This window comes from Aspergillus costaricaensis (assembly GCF_003184835.1).
Source record: "Aspergillus costaricaensis CBS 115574 unplaced genomic scaffold BO79scaffold_15, whole genome shotgun sequence".
Lineage (NCBI taxonomy): Eukaryota > Fungi > Ascomycota > Eurotiomycetes > Eurotiales > Aspergillaceae > Aspergillus > Aspergillus costaricensis.
This window is the reverse complement of record NW_020291815.1, coordinates 729,745-750,953: the sequence shown is the minus strand read 5'-3', so window position 1 is coordinate 750,953 and position 21,209 is coordinate 729,745. Positions and strand designations below refer to the sequence as shown.

The 21,209-nt window shown below is 48.0% G+C and overlaps 8 protein-coding genes across 8 annotated transcripts; 4 read left to right on the top strand and 4 right to left on the bottom strand.

Annotated features, from left to right (window-relative positions):
* Positions 1 to 330: 330 nt before the first annotated feature.
* Positions 331 to 1,380, top strand: BO79DRAFT_228462 (DUF3431 domain-containing protein; the record flags this gene model as incomplete). Its single annotated transcript, XM_025683963.1, has 4 exons — positions 331 to 460; positions 519 to 618; positions 685 to 1,251; positions 1,311 to 1,380. 4 exons carry the CDS (start codon positions 331 to 333, stop codon positions 1,378 to 1,380), a joined length of 867 nt encoding a protein of 288 aa, XP_025539844.1.
* A 964-nt stretch (positions 1,381 to 2,344) lies between these two features.
* BO79DRAFT_194850 (FAD-binding oxidoreductase) lies at positions 2,345 to 4,145 on the top strand (the record flags this gene model as incomplete). The annotated part of the gene is made up of 2 exons (XM_025681081.1): positions 2,345 to 2,936; positions 2,996 to 4,145. The coding sequence occupies 2 exons, from the start codon at positions 2,345 to 2,347 to the stop codon at positions 4,000 to 4,002; spliced, it is 1,599 nt and encodes a 532-aa protein (XP_025539843.1). The 3' UTR covers positions 4,003 to 4,145.
* An 847-nt stretch (positions 4,146 to 4,992) lies between these two features.
* Positions 4,993 to 5,726, bottom strand: BO79DRAFT_15703 (uncharacterized protein). Its single transcript, XM_025678844.1, has 3 exons — positions 5,476 to 5,726; positions 5,310 to 5,413; positions 4,993 to 5,256 (listed from the first exon to the last, which is right to left on the bottom strand). The coding sequence occupies exons 1-3, from the start codon at positions 5,617 to 5,619 to the stop codon at positions 4,998 to 5,000; spliced, it is 507 nt and encodes a 168-aa protein (XP_025539842.1). The 5' UTR covers positions 5,620 to 5,726; the 3' UTR covers positions 4,993 to 4,997.
* On the top strand, positions 5,473 to 6,215 carry BO79DRAFT_15820 (uncharacterized protein). Its single transcript, XM_025678892.1, has 2 exons — positions 5,473 to 6,062; positions 6,145 to 6,215. The coding sequence occupies exons 1-2, from the start codon at positions 5,758 to 5,760 to the stop codon at positions 6,173 to 6,175; spliced, it is 336 nt and encodes a 111-aa protein (XP_025539841.1). The 5' UTR covers positions 5,473 to 5,757; the 3' UTR covers positions 6,176 to 6,215.
* BO79DRAFT_15701 (uncharacterized protein) lies at positions 6,137 to 6,635 on the bottom strand. The gene has a single exon (XM_025678841.1). The coding sequence runs from the start codon at positions 6,526 to 6,528 to the stop codon at positions 6,256 to 6,258; it is 273 nt and encodes a 90-aa protein (XP_025539840.1). The 5' UTR covers positions 6,529 to 6,635; the 3' UTR covers positions 6,137 to 6,255.
* A 5,531-nt stretch (positions 6,636 to 12,166) lies between these two features.
* BO79DRAFT_147147 (uncharacterized protein) lies at positions 12,167 to 16,057 on the top strand (the record flags this gene model as incomplete). The annotated part of the gene is made up of 14 exons (XM_025678499.1): positions 12,167 to 12,965; positions 13,040 to 13,092; positions 13,163 to 13,659; positions 13,718 to 13,778; positions 13,821 to 13,911; positions 14,042 to 14,246; positions 14,302 to 14,328; positions 14,391 to 14,754; positions 14,868 to 14,952; positions 15,010 to 15,068; positions 15,127 to 15,343; positions 15,409 to 15,526; positions 15,582 to 15,673; positions 15,744 to 16,057. The coding sequence occupies 14 exons, from the start codon at positions 12,167 to 12,169 to the stop codon at positions 16,055 to 16,057; spliced, it is 2,982 nt and encodes a 993-aa protein (XP_025539839.1).
* A 694-nt stretch (positions 16,058 to 16,751) lies between these two features.
* On the bottom strand, positions 16,752 to 18,440 carry BO79DRAFT_287517 (MFS transporter; the record flags this gene model as incomplete). The annotated part of the gene is made up of 7 exons (XM_025688597.1): positions 16,752 to 16,890; positions 16,971 to 17,199; positions 17,257 to 17,397; positions 17,458 to 17,720; positions 17,780 to 18,102; positions 18,163 to 18,177; positions 18,243 to 18,440. The coding sequence occupies 7 exons, from the start codon at positions 18,438 to 18,440 to the stop codon at positions 16,752 to 16,754; spliced, it is 1,308 nt and encodes a 435-aa protein (XP_025539838.1).
* Positions 18,441 to 19,237: 797 nt separating this feature from the next.
* On the bottom strand, positions 19,238 to 20,717 carry BO79DRAFT_287516 (uncharacterized protein; the record flags this gene model as incomplete). The annotated part of the gene is made up of 2 exons (XM_025688596.1): positions 20,059 to 20,717; positions 19,238 to 19,982 (listed from the first exon to the last, which is right to left on the bottom strand). Exons 1-2 carry the CDS (start codon positions 20,625 to 20,627, stop codon positions 19,238 to 19,240), a joined length of 1,314 nt encoding a protein of 437 aa, XP_025539837.1. The 5' UTR covers positions 20,628 to 20,717.
* Between the last annotated feature and the right edge of the window lie 492 nt (positions 20,718 to 21,209).

The following is a 21,209-nucleotide window of genomic DNA, read 5'->3' as shown; positions in this document are numbered from 1 at the left end:
CATCAGCGTCAACATCATCATCGATCGTCCACTATTCTCCCAACCTTTCATCTCAATTAATTCATCCGCTATCTGTCGGAGACTTTATCTTGACAGAGCTGGGTGTTCTCTGCAATGCGCGTACGGCCTCGCTGACCAGCAAAGCCACCTTCGCAAACCCCGATGCTGCAGGGTCTCCAAACTTTAATGCGAGAACCATCATGCAAGGCTGAGCCTATTCATCAACCCTCCCATTTACTCACTCCCCTACGGCCTCGGGTGAGATCACTTCAAAGACACCAGCGTCTTCGAAGCCCGCTTTATTCCCCCCGTGAGTGGGATCTACACAGAATGGTCCAATCGCTGGGTCTGTCAATATGCTCCAGGCGCCTGTATACATGGTGCTTCACCGTGTTTTGCTTGGGGCTCCTGGCTCTCCTGTACATCCGACTGCTGAAGGATGATCTCACCTTAGTTCTGAGTGCGTTTCCCCCTCCAAGCTCGGAATTGATATCACCAGGGTAGCTAACGCTATGCAGGTCGAGTTGATAAACATCCGGCCAGGCGCAAACCGAACGCACTGGTTCTGGCCAAAACTAGCTCTGAGGATGTCGCCTGGGCCTACGCTCTCAAGCCCCAGTAAGTGTACTAGACTCAATTCCTCCCGGTCGGATTATCGTCACGGTATGCTCACTAGTTGGAAAGTTGGAAACCTTACGTCTACACCTCCGACAAAGAGCCTGGATACCGTCCTATCCCGGCAAACAAGGCCCGCGAGGGCATGGCATACCTGACCCACATCATTGAACACTACGACTACCTTGCGGATGTTACGGCTTTCATGCATGCCTCCGCCACTCAGTGGCATAACGATGTTGGCGACATGGCTTCATCTTCCCTGCTCCAAAAACTCAGCCTGGACGCCGTGAACAAGGCTGGGTATGCGAATCTCCGCTGTGAGCACCGCCCAGGATGTCCCGTGGCCGTGCGCCCCTTTGATCCAGCCATGGAGTCGAATCATAACGTGGTGTATCGCAACTTCACCTCAATCTACATGGACATGTTCTCCGTGCCGCGGGACCAGGTCCCTACCGAGATCGGTGGGGTCTGTTGTGGTCAATTTGTACTAACAAGGGACCGGATCCGGGAACGGCCACGAGATGACTATGTGCGAATACGCGACTGGGCTTTGGCGACCGATATGGATAACTTTGCGGCAGGGTCGGTCTTTGAGATGCTCTGGCATATCATCTTCCTTGAGCAGCCTGTTTCGTATGTGCTGCGAACTCTATCTGACGCAACATGGAAAGAATGCTGACTCAATATACCAGATGCCCCGATGTCCAACAGTGTTATTGTGAGCTTTACGCGATGTGCTCAGAAATCGATGCTGGCTCTTGAGTCACGACATCTTTGGCACTTTGTTGGGCCAAATTCTTGCATAAGCTGAGTCAGGTCTTATGGCTCCTTCTGGTGCGACCGTAAATACTAGGCTGACAGCGTAAGTATGCGTGTGAGCCTGTTGCGGCTGATTCATCACCGGCCAGTGTGATATCACTACACAGCCGCGCAGGATTCAGATGTCGGGCCTAACTGGTGTCCTGACCGCTCCATACAGCCTCCCGCCCCTGCAATATGTCAGCGCGCCTGCCTCGCCTTGCAAGTCTTCTTATTCTGCAACGTATGGGCAAGCTGATAGATAGATGGTGGACAGAGGCATTGTCCTCTCAGGTAGTTTCTCCGTGTTTCGTATGCGAGCCGAGACTGCCGGCTGCTCATTATCGGTCACCCTTCTGCCCGACTTTTGGCCTCGTATCAATAAAACCTTGTGCTTGTGTGGTGACTAAAGGCTAGCAAAGGAACATTGGCTGATTTTGGAACGGTGATCATTGCAGCCAACAAAGCACCCCTAACGAAGGCGATGCAGGATAGACAGGGATGCGGTTATGTCTCAGATGAAGCCCGACGGGCGATATTTTTATCCGTCGATTAAATGAGATTTTGGAGAGTAGAGGGGGAGATGTGACTCTGGTTGGTGATAAGGAGATGCATGCGGAGGAAGGAATGTACGTGGAGTTACAGCCGCGGAAGGCGTATTGGGGAGAGATCTGAGAATGACTTCTATATCTGTCGGCGCCTCTGAGACCCATCAGATCCCCCGGAATGAGCGTACCCCTTGATAAAATGGCATCTTTCCCATTTCTTTTCCCGCCGATCCGAACCGCGAATTGACTTAGTGCACACCGCTACCCCTTACATTTCCTCGATTTTTCCCCAAGGAAACCGGCCAAGGACATTGCACCAGTCCTTGGTATGCCCCTTGGTCCTGTTTACCACGGTGTCACCCACCTTTACGATTCACGTCATGGCTCCTCCAGTCATATTCACGGCAGCAGTCTTGTTGACGCTGCCCAACCAACTCGCAGCCCTACACCAGAACCCTGGGAACATCTCCACCCCCGCAGCGGCCAACAATGGCGCGCTGCCGAGAACCCTTGAATCCTGTCTAGGAGCCACTGGCGCCTCCGTTGTGTACGCCACGGATGCTGGGTACTCGAATCTCACAGTGGCAGACAACAGCAACTACCACCCTCATCCTCAAGCTGTTGTCATTCCAAATTCAACGGAACAAGTTGCTGCTACTGTTCGCTGCGTGGCAGCCGAGCAGGGTCGGGTCACTCTCACGACCCGTGGCGGTGGCCATGGCTATGCTGCGTACAGCCTTTCAGGGCAGGTCGTCATTGACTCCAGCCAGATGACCGACATTGCCCTGGACGTGAGCACACAGGAGGTAACCGTGCAAATGGGTCAGAAGCTTGGCCCGCTGGCTCTGGCCATGGGTCGCGCGGGATATGCCTTGCCTCATGGCACCTGTCCGGGGGTAGGGGTAGCTGGACACAGTTTGGGGGGTGGCTGGGGGTTTACCTCTCGCGAGTGGGGATGGCTAGTAGACAGAGGTAGGTTGAATGATTTGTTCGAGTCCTTTCACCAAGGTCCCAGCTAATTTCATGGCAAGTGGTCTCACTGGAGCTTGTGGACGTGACCGGCCGCATCCGAACGATCAGCCCTAAGGCAGCAAAGTCCAATACCACATCTACAGACGACGAGAATGATGACCTCTGGTGGGCGCTTCGCGGTGCTGGCTCCAACAATTTTGGAATTGTGACGTCGTTCACCTACCGCATGGAGCCCGCTCCAACGGCCATCGTCAACTACAACATTGGCTTCGCGACTCAGTCAGACTGCGTACAGGTCCTTCTAACCCTACAAGAGATCGGATCCCTACCGGCGACCTCCTCCGCCGGCTTTCCAACCTCTCTGGGTGGAGAACTCATCATAGATGGTGGCTACCAGGCCCCTAAGGCCTATTGCACCTTCACTGGCCAATACCTCGGCGATTCCGCCGCCTACAACAAAACCATCGACCGCCTCCTTTCCCCACTCGCACGCCAGTCCATTCAGCCCCTCACGACCACCAGCTCCATTTACACAAACTGGGTCTCCGCTCTCACCAATCTCATGGGTGACCTCGACTCCCCGTCTGTTCCACAACCCTATTACGCCAAATCCCTCTTCGACGACGGTCACCCTAACTACACTAGCACCTCTATCGCGAGTATATTTTCCGCCATCCAGCCTGCCGGGCCTGATGCCTTTATCTCCTTCGACCTGAACGGTCCAGATGCCGTCACCACCCTGCCCCCGGATGACACTGTCGGGCCCATGGCCTTCAATCATCGAAACAATCTCTTCATGTCGCAAATCTATGCTTGGGATTTCCCGGGGTTCACAAATGCATCAGCACGGGAGACTGCAGTTGACAGGCTTTCCGACGTCGCGGATGCGGTGCGCCAGGCCGATCCTGAGGGTGGTTGGCAAGCATATCAGAATTATATCGATCCGTACTTGCAGGATTGGGCAGAGATGTATTATGGAGATGCCTTGGACCGGCTGAAGGAGATCAAGAAGAAGTGGGACCCTTTGAATATTTTGGATTTTCCACAGGGGTTGGGACGTGCTTGATGGGTGTATGCATATGTACGATCAGCTTTATATGCGGGTGTATGCGGTGTTGTATGCGTAGATGGAACCTTGTTTGAAACGAGAGAAGAAAGATGACGACTTGGATAGACTTTTGAAGCAATAAATAGATAGACTGTGAATAGACATGACGGACTCTTTTTGCAATCTTGCGTATTCTGATGAGGCGCTGGTACTCTGACACAAGCACAGCTAGGTAGTAACAGACAGACAGAACAATAAACCCAGAGTCATGTATTTGAAGTTACTAATGTACTACTCCGTACTTTCTCAAACATCAACTTCTCAAGGACCCTCGAAAACATCATTACGATATTAATCATATATATACATATCTATATATATACACACTAACTTTATAATATTTTGTTTTTTCGTGGGGGGTGGGGGTGGGGAAGATAAGACCGCATCGTTTGATATCTCATCATTTTAGACAGATTATATGTTATTATTGTACTATTATTATACATTGGATGGCCCTGATGCAGCATAGAATTAAAATCAGATCTGGAAAGAGTGACAAAGACAGGATTATGTTATGGTGGTAATTAGTAAAGATAGTATTAGTAACAGTAACGATCATAGGCACAACCCCGGTCCATCTATGCACACCCACATCCACACCCACATCCACATCCACACCCACCACCTACTCCGTGTTCTTCAGGTCGTTTCAAGCATGTTCAAGTCGTACGGACATTAACGAAGGGACATTAGTATGCAGGGATATCAGAAGTATAAGCATCATCAGTATTAATGGTAGATGTTCAATCAAAGCCAAAGTCAACTGTGGTATCATGGTCGTATAAAAGAGAGACAAGAAAGGGGTATCGAATCCTCATCTCGTAGGAGACGGACGACTTCTCTTTCCTGTGTAGGACGTAGATGCAGACGGATGGATGCTGCGCAAGAGAGGACGTTGGCATATGTAGTCGCCGTCACACGACGAGATGGCATTATCAGGTAGAGTCTGAAGTCTAGGCTGCGGCCAGAGGCGCGTCAGCAGGACCGCCGTGGGCGCCACCAGTGTTCTTCTCCCGGACTGGGGTGCTCTCGCGCCGGTAGGCCCAGAGCGCACCGACTTCGAGGAACATGGCGAAGAAGGTGAAGATGAAGGTCAGGAAGATGAAGGCTTCGTTGGCCTTCTTCTTAGAGCAGGACAGGCCGGGGGGAGAGTTGAAGGCGCAGTTGTGCCAGTTGTAGTCTTGCGCGGCAAAGATGAAAGCCGTGAGCCAGCTGTGGTCATGGTCAGTAACAGCACATAGTATGGTTGGTTGGATGGCACATACAGGTACGAGAAGATGACATCGATGATCAGAACAAACTTGCTTAGGGCATTGGGCATGAACGGCGAGATGAAGGCGGGCAGGAAGAAGACGACAGACATGGTCGACTAATCCATGGTTAGTTTGATAAGGTTTGACGTGTTTACATCAAGGATAGGAGCATGCTTACAATGACTTCCCAGTAGATAGTGTGCTGGCCGCGAGGTCCCTTGTGGATGAAGTATGAAGTGATACCCATCACGATGACTGCACTGGCCCACTGCATGAACCGGGTGGCCAGCTGTAGTGGACGGGCCACGGTACTGGAGAACATGGCTGCGGTTGACTGGACTGAAAGTGTATAGAGATGGTAATAAAGTGAATTAGGAGGGCAACTGGTAGTTTATTGGGCGAGGCGCAAAGAGAAGCTCAGTTCCACTGACAGACTGGTTGGTCCGGCTCTGATGAATGGATGATGAAGAGGGGAAGAGAATGCCCAGGAGTGGGAGACCAGGACAAGGTTCTTTATATGTCGCCTGGCCGGCTTGAATGGATAGAACGGAAGGGTGCATGGTGGACCGGATCAATGGGGCGTATCTTTTACGTCAGAGGATGTTGTATTATTATTTTTTTTTTCTGGAGCTTGAGCCGAAAGTTTTTTGGCCCTGTGCAGTGGCCTGTCCAGGGAAAGCTGAGCGACGCCAACGGAAGGAGAGCCAGCTTTGGCGGGTTTTCTTGCGCTTTCCCCCAGATGCGTCATAATTTCCTCTGCATGAAGTAAGTCAGTTCCGAGGCGGACCAGTCGTTGCGCCGGGAAGGTAGTAGGGGTTGTGTGATTGCACTGACCAGATTGCCGTAGTTGTGCAGGAAGACCACATCAACAGAGGTAGTATACTACTAAGGTAGGGGCCGGCATCATACTGTTCCTAGGACAAGAGGGGTGCCCGACCGAGATGGAACGCGATGGCCATCACAGCAGCAACAACAAGCGCAACAACGCAGCTGGGTCTGCATCACAGCCGGGGTGGGGATCAGGTCCGGCATGGCTAGTGTGAGGATCTGCGTGGACCATGGACTGATGGATGGAGCCAGATGGACAGAGCCGGAACGGACCAGGCAAGGGAGACGAGATGTTGTTGGTCAACTCATGATTTTTTTTTCCAGGTTGCGTGACTGAAAGGTGATTGATTGATTGATTGATTGAAGAAATGAGGGCGTGAAGCCACTCAACTTCCATCGTCATGGCTTGGCGTCACGGGGGATCGCCCGGTCTGGATCTTGGCCGGATTTCCTTCGGTCTTTTTTTCTTTCCTCTCTAATCTCTATACTCAATACTCCCTTCTGGCTTCATTTCTACCGTTTTCCATCATTCTTCCTACATTGTTCATTCCATTCTATCAACCAATCCATCAACAGAATCATCTAGTTTTCTTCATACTGAATGACTAAATACAAGAATGTATGATTTCACCGTGACTCAGCCCTTTACTCAGCGAACGGTCATCAAGCAGCTTCCACCAGCTTCGGCACAGACCAATGGCGACCACGCCACCTCCCATCGTGCAACCCGCCGGGTTCCAGCGGGATCAATAATCAGTCAATGCACAATCCCACCTCCCTCTCTCGAGAAGCTTCGAGCTACAGCAAGACTAAATCTTCCGCCGTGCTTTGTACTTCTGCAGATCCTCGCATCCCGGAACGGTCGGCAGAATGAGATCATCCCTCCTCCTCGGTTTCCAGCAGTCACCTGCTCCTCCCTTTCCGTGGTTATCCATCCCTCCCTCTCTTCCATTCCTTTCGACGACATGGCTTGTTCAGAGTAGGCTTCGTGACTCAACAATGGACCTGTGATGCCGGACCCACAAGGCTGAATGAGAGCAGGAATTGGATGGCCATGAATATTGGGTCGACACCTTCCCGTCTCTTCCGGTTAATCCACACTTTGGTATCCCGCTTTACACTCTCAACCACCACCACCACCACCACCACCACCACAGCTGTTACCTGCAGGTTTGTCTCTTGCAGCAGGGATGCCCGTCTGGTTGTTTGTATGACATTTCGTCTGTAATGCAGGTAGGCATGTACACCGCATCCAAATTATGCATGTGTGCTCCCCTCTTTCCCCTCTCTCATTCTCTCCCTCTAAACTATACCTTACAGAGTAGCTATCGTAGCTATCTCTCACCTCCCTGCAGACAAGAGCTACCTAACCCTCCCAAAGTCTCGTACCTCTCAACCCGAACTCAATAACCGAAACCTACTTACTTACCTTTCCCCTCCCCCTCTCAAAAGAAAAACCAAATAAACACATGACACCTACTCGCCAACCTAAACCCAGCCTATAATCTACCACTGCCAGCAGTCACTTACAACTGGCTGGCCAGGTTTCCCTTGCATTTTATTCCACCGTGATCCATCTCGCTGATCCGGGGATCCCAACCCTCCCATCCACCATAATCATGCTCGGACTATTTCCAGCCACGGGGACAGCTATTGAACCTTTATCCGATTAGACTTTTTCCCCGCCCTGGTTTGAGACTCATATTCTCGTCTCCAATATTGTTCAAGTTCTTGCCCAAAGCTAAAAAGTATACTTGTGTATATGCATAGATCCGGTACGCGTTGAGTTCGCGTGTTTTGAATCTGCCTATCTAGGCAAGGGGGGTCTGCTTCTCTTTTTTGAGACAGGACTACTAGTCAGTTGGGCATGAAATCAGTAAAGACTATCTATTTTGTAGAGTGTATCGAAAGTACCGTCTCTACGGAACAGGCAGGATGCTGATTAACTTCTGACAAAACTGACAAGGGTGCGGTGCAATCAAGGGCGCAGAGCTGATCATGATGATCCCTAGCATGATTGGGTTTGGTTGTCTTGTCCCGCTAAGTACTAAGTGACTGTGTAGAGCGCTCGATACGGGGCGCTGCGCTGCTCATTAGTGGTCATGAGAACAAGCGAAACCTTAGCAATGATGTCTAAGGTTGAGAATAACTAGTATATTACTATTTAGTATAGACTTTATTAGAGCTACCAAACGAATACAACGGAACAAAGCACTATGTGAATGATTAATCAATTAACCTCCTCATACCGAAATCTATATATCCGGGTACTTTCCTACGGCTGAGGCATGTTCAAGCTACTACATCAATCATTCAATTCTAATAAGTTACGCTCGTTTATATTAGTAGATCTTTGATGTTTCTTTCATTACCCCTAGAAAAGAATGAGTTGACCGACAAATGTAGAAGATACTAAATGAATGTTGGAGAGTGCTAGAACACGCAAAAATCAGTGCAGTATCATGAGCAGTGCGTTAAGGACTGATGGGAGACTTATCGGCCTGTTTGATACTGGATTATATATTAATATTGAAGTTTGAATCATAAAGTGTCAATATATAGATGTGAGATGTTGTAAGGAAACCAGATCAAAACCAGGACTAACTTATTAAATACTAGATAACCCGAGAACTAACATGAGAAAGTCGAAGGCCGACCAGATTGTTCCAATTTGTTCCCGACCTTCGTGATATTAGCCTTGATATAGGGTGTGGGTCCGGAAATGGTAGTATCCCACGGTCCATATTAATTGATGTATAGTCAAGATTGACGGGACTTCGCGTGTCTGCGGGCCTCTGGCAATTGATGTTACTATACTCTGCAAAGGTTATGGACATTTTGTGCCGATTTTAAGATACATCAGAGTATCTATATACCGTTAATATAAGGTCGAAGAAAGGCAGGTATTGGTAGAAGGAGGGAACCTACAGCGTGACTGGAAGAGCATTACATTCCTTTCTGGTCTATCTCGACATCTGAACTCCCACTTGAATCTGCCTTGTATATTGCTCGAGTGACCGGTTTTACCTCGATGAGAGGTTAAGAAGGATTCTCATTGCCGTAGATAAGTATCCGTCCGTTCGAGCCTCATTCTTCGCAGCTAGCTTCATATTTGGCAAAGATAGAATACCCTGTGTAGCATCCAGCCACAATGTTGGTATAGTCAAACTCGGTTGTAAGATTATTCAGAAATGCCATGAGAGCAGTATTCACTGTCTGCCCGTCTTTGGCATATGGGAATATGAGTCGCTGAAGTTTCTCAGGAACTGGGCGACGGGTATCGATGACTCTTCTGTCTGTAACCGAAGCATCCGATTTATATAGTATAGCAGACTTGCCATCATCCGAATCATCGGGAGTTGTTGTTGTTGAAGACCCCGGAGTGAAATTTGAAAACGTTATTATTGAAGTAGGAGTCGGCGATATTCGCTGTTGTGCATATACTAACGTGCGCCCCGACTGCCTTCTGCCAAATAATGGGCTCAGTAGGCAAAGGGAAAGAAATATACTATATATGAATATTGGATATCCTGGGAAGACAAAATGTTACCTTGATTTCGAAGTCATCGCGGACAATAGGCACCCTTATATATCAGGGGCGTCAGTGCTGGACGTAGAATGAGGGAATAGCTGCAGCCTCTGTGAAAGTAAATTCTGCGTCACTGGCGCATGATTAATTGACTATATTCCCTTATGATTGTAATTTGATAATACGATCTTGCAATGGGGCAACCGCACATGTGTGGCTGCAACGATTATTGGATTGAGCCTAGCGGTGAATATTTTCTCATATGGCCACACACATAGAGTATACACCTCCCACGAACCCTCCGAGTTGGAAAGGCAAAAAATACCCTACCACACAATATATATACTTGGTAATAAATGAACGGGTGTCGCCAAGAAAAAGCACTTCTTCTTCTATTGTCGGTATATGACAAGATAAACTTAAACGTAGTTGGAATTAAGAGCTATAGAATTAACTACTAGGCAGCAATGTCTGTTTATAAATCATGGGAACGAATAGCCACTATTTATCTGCGATCGAAACAACGGCCACAATATATATAGTCGAAGAAATCGATGTAGGAAGGAGTGTGACTGCGACTTGTAGACAGAACAGATGTTGTCAAGCTACCTTTGAGTGTAATCATCAGCAGGCACATAGCTTTAAAAAAGCAAACTACATATTGATGGAAAGACAACGAAAAGTTATCTTTAGATATATCTTACCAAATCCTAGGTTCTTGGCCTCGCACTAACTTACAGCGCTATTTGTTATTGATGGTGATGATCCACCTATAGTTTTTGATGGAGACACATGGTCAATAGTGCTAATCTCTCTTCCATTTTATATATTACTACGTCGAACCTGTGGCGTACCAAGTTTATTCATGGCCTACCCATTTATGTGATGTTAAATAATTACCAAGATCTGCATGTAATCACGTCAAGAGAGTCATTTATTTTATATAATGTTGTCTTGCTATATACTCTTTGCTTACTAGGTTTTCTTATGACTCCAAAATCAAATTGTAGGTTAAGAGTACCCAAGGATCTATCTTGAAAGTCAGGTCATTCTACATGGAAAGAATACAGGTGAGGGGCTTGTTCGTTCGTAGACTCATGATCAGAAGTAGTTATTTATTGCTTCGGGAGTGCTTTTAAAAGAAGTTTTGTAAGTTTTTGCTCAGGAGAAAATGGAATATTAGACTTGAAGGGTGGAATGAATTATACTGGACAACTGATCAAAATCATCATTGTCAACCACTCATGGCCTGAGCAGTCACGTGAATATGGGCTTGGTGATTTGGCCTCTAAGAAACGACAACCGTTTCTGGAGAGAGCACATTTCTTTTGTGAGGCTGTGTGAACTTAGCCAGCGAAACTAAGTACCATCCCCGCAACTTTGTATGGTAGCGAGACACATTAGTGTGGTATAGCAGGCCGAGCCACGAAAATTAGTTCCCCTTCCCTATTTTATTAGACGAGTTGTAATCTCTTTCCCTCGGCCATGCCGTGCATGACTTGGTATAACTTATCACTATTGGTTAGTTGCTGATAATGGCCACGACCATCGCGGGGCTATGATTGTGAAAGCACACGATTGGGATATGGAACAAGGCTGTGCCAGAGGAGAACCAATATCTGTCGAGACTAATCCGTACTTAGTAGAACGACAGCTGACTCGTAGTATTTCCGGACTGAGTAAAGTGCTTGAACGGTTAGTGGCTCTTAAGGTTGCACCGGGCCGTCGCGGCTTTGCCCTATTGTCTAAGCGTCCAACCCCGACTGGCTAAATCGACAGTCCTGGTTATTATTTCATATTCAGACTCGCAAACAGTAAGTACAAAAGGAGAGTGTGTCCTGAAGGATTGACGGCTTACCAGCGCACATCTGGGAGATTGAGGAGCGACATCCTATAATCCAGTATTTCTATACCGGCATTGACAGCAGCGTGTTTAACGGCGGGTTGGAACGGAAGTGACAATGGACAGCGAACTAACACCAGCTTTAAGAAGCCATCCAGGAAAGCGGCGACATTTTAAGAAGAAGCCCCTAATGGGCAGCCCTGGCTCCCACAGATAAAACATGCAACAAACTGAGCCTCCGGTGGTCTACAATCTAACAATCATGTTGAGGTCAGCAACGGTAATTTGACTACAACCGAATGCATGAGGATCCTACATACCCAGGTATCCGAGTTATCCGTTGGCAGCAATGGGATCAAGTTGGAGGACTATTCTTATCCCAAATACACTTCCAGTTCATACCAAGGAGGGCAATTAAAGCGACCGAACCCCTGCAATTCTCGTGGTGACTAGTGTTGCGTGCTTCTGGCTAGGGATGTTTGGCGCCGAGGCTAGCAGAGACGGCTCTTTCCCACGCAATGTTCTCCACCACATGAAACGCTCATAGGCGCCGTACAAAGCCCCGCATGCTCAGCCTCCTTTTCTTATAATGTTCACGAGTCCCCAGACACTGATATTCTCGACAAGTACTTTCTGCATAGTGGATGTCAGGTGTGCAACAACAGCGTCATGATTGATACCACGGATCAACACGGTACTACTCCCATCAGGAGCGCGGAAGCGACCCCATCTTCTATAAACAGAGATCAGCCTCTTCCTTCGGTCGAGTTTACCTTCTCCTGCAGCCCATCGTCTCCCGAATGCCTGACCCCGAATTCGTCCGTCGACGGCCTCAACTCAGCTATCCCAGAGGGTCGCCGATCCTCTATGACGCCAACCACGCGGCTGCTCTTTGAAGATCTCCATCTGAGCGATAGCATCTCTCCTGCAGCCCAACAACCCCCAATAAATCAATCAAGCACAGTTCATAACGATTCTGGCTTAACACCTACGCGCAGCGCCCATCGTACAACCTACCGGGATCTGCACAATTCTACCCCTAGCCCTATAGGTCCCTCTTATGTACGACCAAGCCAACAACGGTCACCTACACCAACCTCGCCCTCGGGAGATGTCAGCTCTCATTTCCGGAATCTAAATCTGGGAGACGCAGATAGTTATGCTTCTGATTCCGACAGGAGCTCTATACTCGACACTGAGGGGGATGCAGCGGAAGAAGAAGATGAGGATGCCTACAACATTCGTCATGAGTCTCTTCCCCAGGAGCCTATCTATGATATTCGACTTCAGAATGCGCTGCGAGATGTCAGGAGTGAACTAACGAGTCTTACACAAATAATGAGCGGTAACGCCCTTGCCCATGACAATACTAGTGACTTGTCCAAGCTTTATGAGAAGACACGTGAAGCAAGTCGATTCGCTTATCCAGCGACACGCACGGTAGGCTTCATCGGCGACTCGGGTGTTGGTAAGTATCGGAAAAATAGCTGAGACAGGGTGGTGCTGCTACACGTACGTTGAGAGGCTGATCCATACGAACAGGGAAGAGCAGTTTAATAAATTCACTTCTAGATCAAGAGAGCTTGGCTCGGTCGGTGGGTTCAAAATAAATCATTATAATATACCTTTGAGAGGCTAACACCCGATGATCTACCCTTCCCATAGAGCGGAGACGGCGCTGCCTGCACCACTGTCGTTACCGAATTCCGGAGTGTAAATGATACCTATCCAGAAAACTATACCGTTGTTGCAGATTTCATGGACAATGACGAGATCTGTGAGCTCCTCGAGGAGCTTTTATCCAGTGTTCGGAAATACTACACGGAAGCCTTCCGTGAAGTGAGAACGTCGGAAGAGCAGGAGAATATCAAAGTTGCGGCCAAAAGAGCCTGGGACACCTTGAAATCCCTCTTTCCTCATGAGCGGGACCTGGACATTGATTTCCTTGCCCAGGAAGGAGACGAGGCCGTCGCTACAATCATGAGGACCTTGCTGGAGTGGGCCATGGCGGGTTTAGATACCCGACCAGGTGGGCGTGATAACCTACAGTATACGGTTGTGTCTCACCATGCGGATCAATGCATGGAGCATCTTGACAGACTGATGGCCAATGATGATGACGGTGATAACCCTGCTTTGTGGCCGTTTGTGAAGTTGGTCAGGTATACAACTGAAGTGATCACAGGCAAATGCTGCGTTATGGGGCTAATCTATACATAGGGTCTATTTGCGCTCGCCCGTTCTACGCACGGGTTTAGTTTTGGCCGACCTCCCAGGTACCGTACTGAGATATTATAACGGTGTCATGCAGAATTGAGCTAAGAGTACAATGTTCAGGATTTCGCGACTTAAACTACGCTCGGGTGCGAGCGACAGAATGGTACCTACGCCACAGCTGCGACGAGGTGTTTATTGTGAGTAATATTATGCGATGTACAACCGATCAGTCAATAGGGGATATCATCCGTCGATGTGCGCGGGATCAACCTATCCGCATTGTGTGTACTCGCTCCGAGGTAAGTGCTTTTCAAATTCATTATCCAGGTGACATGAAAGTGACCACTGAAATACAGGACGTCAATTCAGAAGAGACGGCACGTACCGCTCCTGCAGCAGATGCTGTACGTATCCGGAATATGAACAACCAAATCCGGCAGCTGGATCGCAGGATCGTGCAGACAGGTACTCGCAGACGAAAAGCGCACGGAAGTAGGATGCAGAGTCTCGCTGCAGAGGAAAGTAACCTCAGGTAAGTAGCACTGATGCACGATACTCCTAATTTTCCTATATCTCATTCAATGCAGGGATCAGAAAGAAACCCTTGAGCTTCAGTAAGAGCCCTTACATTGGTTGTTTTAAGTTAAGACATTGGGTCTAATCTGAAACTTGCCAGATTGATGAACTTCCTCGTCATTCGAAGAAATACATCTGTGACCAACTCTTTGTTGCATGCATGGGGGGAAATGGCTCGTATATTCTGCGTGAGCAATAAGCTCTACTCTGACCATCGAGAGGACGATCCACGGCAGGCCAATGGGTATTTGGCACTCAGTGGTATCCAAGAACTTCGACGCTACTGTCAATCAGTGCCGGCAGATGCGCAGTTCCGAGCCACGGTGTCTTATCTCCAACACGAAGTACCAGCGCTGCTGGGTTCTATCACGCAATGGGCCTTAGCAGGGACTAGCACCGTGACCATGGCCCGGGCAGAAGTCTTGCGACGGGTCTTGACTGAAGCCGAAAGCAGTCTGAAAGGGGTACGGTAATTTTCTAATATCTGAATGCATTTTTCCCTGTCTAGGTGCAGAATCCAAACTGCATCTACTATCTGCTGCTTAGTTATAAATGCCATGATTGCTAATTCGTGTAGAGCACAACTCGTGATGGCTCGCAGGTACACTCATTACAGAGTAGCCTCAGGAGGAAATTTTCCGAAGCCATTACACAACAAATTCGTAGGCACCGACCTACAACCCAGTCTTGAAGACCAAAGTAAATAACCGTTCATACAGGCCGAAATCGAGGTGATTGGAGGGACGATGCAGTCGAGGCGAGCTTGGAATGGGCAAATGTAAGTGAGATCCACGGTATCCCAAGAACATTCGTACCTAACTTTGGCTACCTGCAAGTGGCACCACATGACATATGCAGCGTTCTGTCGCAACTACGGAACGTATGAAACGGCAAAACAACCGCGTCGATGCTGGAACGAAGAGATTCTCGGCTCGGGAATTGACCAGCTATCTCTGGCGTGGGATTCCGTGCTCAACTGGCTTGAAGAAGAGGGTAAGAAGCTCGAAGACGAAATCTCCAGGATTTTTCAAAGGGTGCATGATTCTATACACGGTACGCCATTTCCCAAGCGTCCTCAAGGGTTAAAGGACTGGTGTCATTGACTATTGACTTGTCAGAGCAACGGGAGCTGGCCCCGGAAACCCTAGGAAACTTGCTTCTGAACCTCCGAATGCGACGGACGTGTATACTGGACGCTCTTCAATGCTCCATAGAACGTCTAATTGATGACACTGAGTATTGTGCACGAAATCGTATGCTACTATGAGAGATGAACTAATTTGATTTGCAGAAATATCATGGATGACACAGTGGGTGGACACGCGAGCTCATATATTGCGGGAGTCATGCGTCCAGTCTATAACCTTTGCATGCAACAAAGTGGTATGCTATCTCTCTTATCTTCCATTCAATCACATTTTCTTTTAGAGCTAATGCAAACTGGCTCGCATAGGAACGGGAAGTGATTCGCGTCGAAAGCAAATCATGAATCGTCATCTCAGTTCACGTAGTCTGTTCCAAGACTTTGCTGACAATATTGCTCTCGACTATGAAGAAATGATCGACGAAGCATTTGAACAGTTACATCAGAAGCTTAGCGAGGAGGTTGCTAATATCACCCGAGATTTACATGCTACGGTCACTGTGGAGGGAGAAATCTCTGAAGCTGGAAGGAATCCCGAATGTACAGAGAGGGTCGAGCGAGGGGTAGAAATATGCCAAAGAGCTTTGGCAAATGCTCAGACGATCGTGCAAGGGCTGAGCTGAGAGAGTGACACGAAGGAGTCTACGCATTCATCGGCTAGTGAGAGGAGGGATGATTTGTCGCGATATAATATAGTGGTTTGAAGTGACGGGAGGGCTTGTTCAGTGGAATACGAATGTTCAAGGATGCTTTTCTCTTTTAGCTATCAAGACTCTGTACAACGACACAAGACCCTCCATCTTGCCAGGTTATATATTCTCATTCAGTCTGCAGCGGCCTTTACATGCTTGATCGAGGAATTCCACACTTTCTTGTCACTTCTTTTTCTGTCATATGTGTCACACTCCAAGAGCATAAGCAGCAGATAACAAGAACGATGCTATGAATTGAGCCTATCTCCAAATGAACAAGATTTACAAATAAATCCAGTGTTTTGAAAGTCAAGTCAGCAAACGCCTACTTATATATAACATTAATAATAATTATCATTGAAAGTAATTTCATTTAATTCGTTCATTCCCAACTGGAACTTTTTTATAATTTACATTGGACATAATAGCTTTCTTCGAGAAAAGATTTTAGTAGAGAAGAATGTTTGTAGTGAGTGCACTTAGAGGAGCACTACACTCTCTTATAAGATAATATATAACGTTCTAAGACGATATGTCTGCACATGACTGTATAAAATATAATCGTAAATATACCTGTTCGTTTTACAGGTCTACTTATATTCAGCCACGAAGTTATACCACTGCCTCAAACAGCGTAAGCATGATGCTTCCTCCGAGGGAGCAGCACCCATATAGCAATTAATGCAATCAATAATGCGAGGACGAATGGCTGCAGACTCTGTACTCCGCGAGCCCCGGATATAGCACCTGCGACAAATGGGAGTCTTTGATCAAAGTGGGATTAGCCATGGATTTCAAGCAGCAATAGGTCGTGAACCATTGTGAAGTAAGGGGGTAAGCGTACATTGCTCCACCCCCGCCAGCCAACGCCGACGCGAGTCCAATCCCAGGGGTATGGAGATGCTTGGGGAGCAGCTTAGCCGCCACGACAATGGCTGCGGGAAAGAGAGGGCCAGTGAAGAAGCCGAGCAGTGAGACAGCCACTGCGGACACGATGAACTGCGGTACGAGCCAGAAGATGAGTTCTAGGGCGATTGAAATGGCTAGATAAATGCTGATAGCAACTCGCTCTCCTTGATTGCAGTCAGCATTTATGTATTTAGTCCTTGATAGGGGAAGGGGAAACATACCTAGCCAGTCGTTGACAAAACCGAGAACAAGACGGCCCACGGTGACACCAGCCCAAAAGCCGGTTGGAATCAGACCCGATTCGTAGGGCTCGCCATGGCGAACCTGGACCATAAAGTCCACGACCCAACCACCCACCGACACTTATCAGATTCACTCATCAGTTTGGTCATTCGATTCAAGGATCTGATAGACTGACCCACCTTCAACTCCCATGTACACAAATAGCCAGACAGCTATCAGCCAGGTAATAGGACTTTTCATAGCCTCTGTAGTTCTGCTTCCATCGCCACTATCGGTACCTCTATGATTCTTGGCTCTGTAGCTAGTCGCATTCTCCTTCCAGAATAGAGTAGAGCTCACCATTAGGTCCAGAATGGATGCACCAAGTAGTGTGTAGTAGAAATAGTTCCAGCGAAGGCCGGATTTGATCATCTGAGTCCCAACCAGTGGACTTATAGTTGCCCTGCAGTGGTCCTTAGTATTGATAATTGATGGTCAGAGGTCTTGTCTATAGCCACATACCCGAGACCATAGAATGCTTGAAGGACTCCCATCATAGCATTCGCGTTGGCCATATCAGCGATCCAGGAATTCCATGCCGCGTCGATGAGACCATTGCCCAAGCCAACAATTACGTAGACAGCTAGCATTGCTGGCCAGGGTGGATGAATGGCCATGATCACATATGGAACGATATGGCATAGAGGACCGATAATTGCTATGCCCCGCTGTCCAAGCGTCATGTGAATCTTGTTGACGATGAGCGTGGCTATCGTATATCCGGCGAATGGGGTCACGAAAATTAAAGAGACCACGGTGGTAGACAGGTTGTAGTCTTCGCGAAGCTACTTGACGTTCAGCATCTTTCTGGAAAAGGAACTAACTTTAGCCGATCAAACGCATACATATGGGACGAGTGCCTAACATGAGTGATTAGTTTGTCAGTCATTTCTGATGCGGGGGTTCACTGTAAAGGAGAGCTCACTCCGTAGACACCATCATTTGCTCCAACAACCGTGAAACTGATGAATGTAGCCAAAAGACGCCATCTATTAATGGGAGGATCATTCCATTTTTGCTTCTGCTGTACGATTGCCTCTTCGGTACTCGGCCCGAATGGTTGGACTGGGTTCTGTGACTCCTGTTGCACCTGTGAAACTAGCTCAATTGTGGTTGTTGACATGTTGTACTTTTAGAGAGGAGAAAGAATAATGCAGTGAAGGAAAATGAAATGAAGATTAGTGACGTTGCTTTGTGGTTGATAAGTACCTGCCACATGTGATCACGGACGCTTCCCCCGCCTTATGAGCTAAAAACTGCCTTTGACTGGCGGTTGTTATGGGGCAGACCCACCTGGAGAAAAGCATTGGAGACTGGCAGAGAGCAGCCAAGTGTCTGTGCTGCATCTCGCCCTTGGTTGGACATTTGACATGTTGATTTCCTGCCTATCGTAACGATGATCCTATCCCAATGAAGCAATTGGTAATATACCCCATCAGACAGGCGGTCTGGGGACACTTTGCATGGCCCTTCCTGAATAGGATTAAATTCATCACAGGCAGTTGTGATGCTGAATGAAAGATGGGGAATCAAATGAGGATTGTGAGATTGAAATGTTATACTCCGATAGTCGATGGCCAATAGTCGGGCTATAATGGTCAGATTTAAGCCCTCTGTGTCCCCACTACACGGATGGCATTTGTTTCACAACCACATGCTCGAACTTATCTGACTTCATGTGAACGGTTGCACAAAGTTGGAAACTGTGATGGAATTATGTCGGTATACTGTTGAAGATTGATATTCCATCGTCAGTAGATCTAAGTAGTTGTACTACCATGGAAACTTTGTTGGACTTTGTTCATGGCACGAATTCATCCCAGGCGCTGGTAGTTTCGACACTTTCATGTACAACATACTTCAATATATGCCATTTCACGTATTTTGACATTAAAGTGGTTACTATCCTGATAGTATGGTCTATATATTCAACATTCTCTTCACTCCATCATCTTCCAAAAGTGCAGCATGCTCCTTTCTCAATTTGGCCGCATCATTGGTCTCAAACCAAAATGCCCACGTACTCTGCGTATTGATGTCAAGATTGTTCCGGCTGGACTTCAATCCCACATGCTGCAGCTGAGGCGGTGCCAGAGCATATCGAGTCAACTGGCTCTGATCAGCGTATTCCTCTATCATGGAATCGGTCTGACCATGTCCTCTGGCAGCAAGAAATTCAATAAGACCATCCATACTCTCCCTCGGAAACACCAAGCCCTGAGTACAACATCCGAACTTGTTCATCTCAACAACCCCTTGGAGCGGCATCAGGTTGTATTTGCCGGCCATGTATACGAGCGCGGTGAAGGCTGGAACGCACACTATAGAGATAACCACGATGCTCAGGGTATCAAGGTGAAGTCGCTCAAAGCGAGTGCGCCGAAGTATCATTAAGGATGAGAATATAGATAGCATGAGAAGGCCGAATACCAGTGGCATGTTGCTGTATGCCATGTCGGAGTCACTCCAGCCCAACGAGGTTTCTGTGTAGAAAAGGCGGAGGTATATCCAAGGATTTTGTGACTGTTGGTTCCGTTGAGAGATGTCGGAGAGTGCCTTCAAGGTCTTTGTGAACCACCCTGTGGCAAGGATGATATCGTCTTCGAATATGATCGTGTAGGGAGCATTTACTTCTTGGCAGGTTTGGAGGGCATAAATATAGTCACTGCACACTATTAGCTGGCTTGACTGAAAGCAGATGGATATTGAACAAGGGTTTAGAAGCATATTCATAAACTCACAAGACCCCCTTCTCATAAAAGTTCTTATCCCTCTCCAGATCCTGCAAGTGCTGCAACTGCTCTTCCGACACATTATAAGTATCCGCTGCATCCACAAGCCTGCCCACCCATTTCTGATCCCAACTCGGATGCACTCTCGGGTCTGTATCGGCAAACAGAATACTGAGATATAATGCTTGTCGCTCTCTTTCATCCAACCCCTTCAACATCGAGCCAAGAGATGCTTCGAAATAATGGTCCGAATCTCGTCGAACAGTGACCATGGCAACGCAAGCAGTAGGTGTGCCTCCACTCTTCACGTAGTCTGGTGGATCGATGGCCGAGTTGTGCTGCGAGATAAAATGCCAGGCCTCACGCTCACGATGGAGGCTGTAATCCAGTTCGTAGACATGGCGATCTTGGAAGAAGGCAGAGTGTGGATCACGCCAGAGGCTGATTCGGCAATAGTAGAATATTAGGAGCCAGACGAACAGGCTAAGGATGAAGATTTTCGATGCGCGCAGCTGGAGATAATAGGGGAGATGTGTGAGAACTTGCTTGGCGGCTTTCTTCAGAGAGCTTGGAAGCATTGTCTCGTGGTGATTGTAGGAGGAGGGGGGACGGGGAGCGAAGCTCGGAACAAGGCTATAACATTAGAACGGTAGCAGCTGCATTTGCTAGGATTAAATGGATTTCTAAGTTCAAAGTAGGCAGACAGCGCAGGTAGCAGCATTTAGTACCAAACAATCTCCTCTTGGCAATTAGCGTAGTCATGTATGAATGATGCGCCCTAAGGGACTGTTACGGCCAAAAGGCTGAGAAGGCTATCGGTACCCACAGCCACCTGCACACCACTATAGTTCACCTACGGACTCAAGTACACAGGGGCAGGAAGGGTCTACATCCCTGCAACTAGTAACTAATCACAGAGCCTTATCAACTCAGCACATAAGCGCCTAGCACGCAGCTCCACTGTCTGTTCGTCGGTTTAACTGACCCACCACCCACGAATGTCTGCGTATCGAGGACAAACTGAGACATACAGAGCTAGTTGTGCATTAGTGTGTCAAGTCATTGACCGAACCATAGTTGGTCGAGGCCGGCGCATGTATCGCGCGACTTGGCATTAGTAAGACTGAGATTTCAAATGATGCATCGTTCAAGAGCTAGAT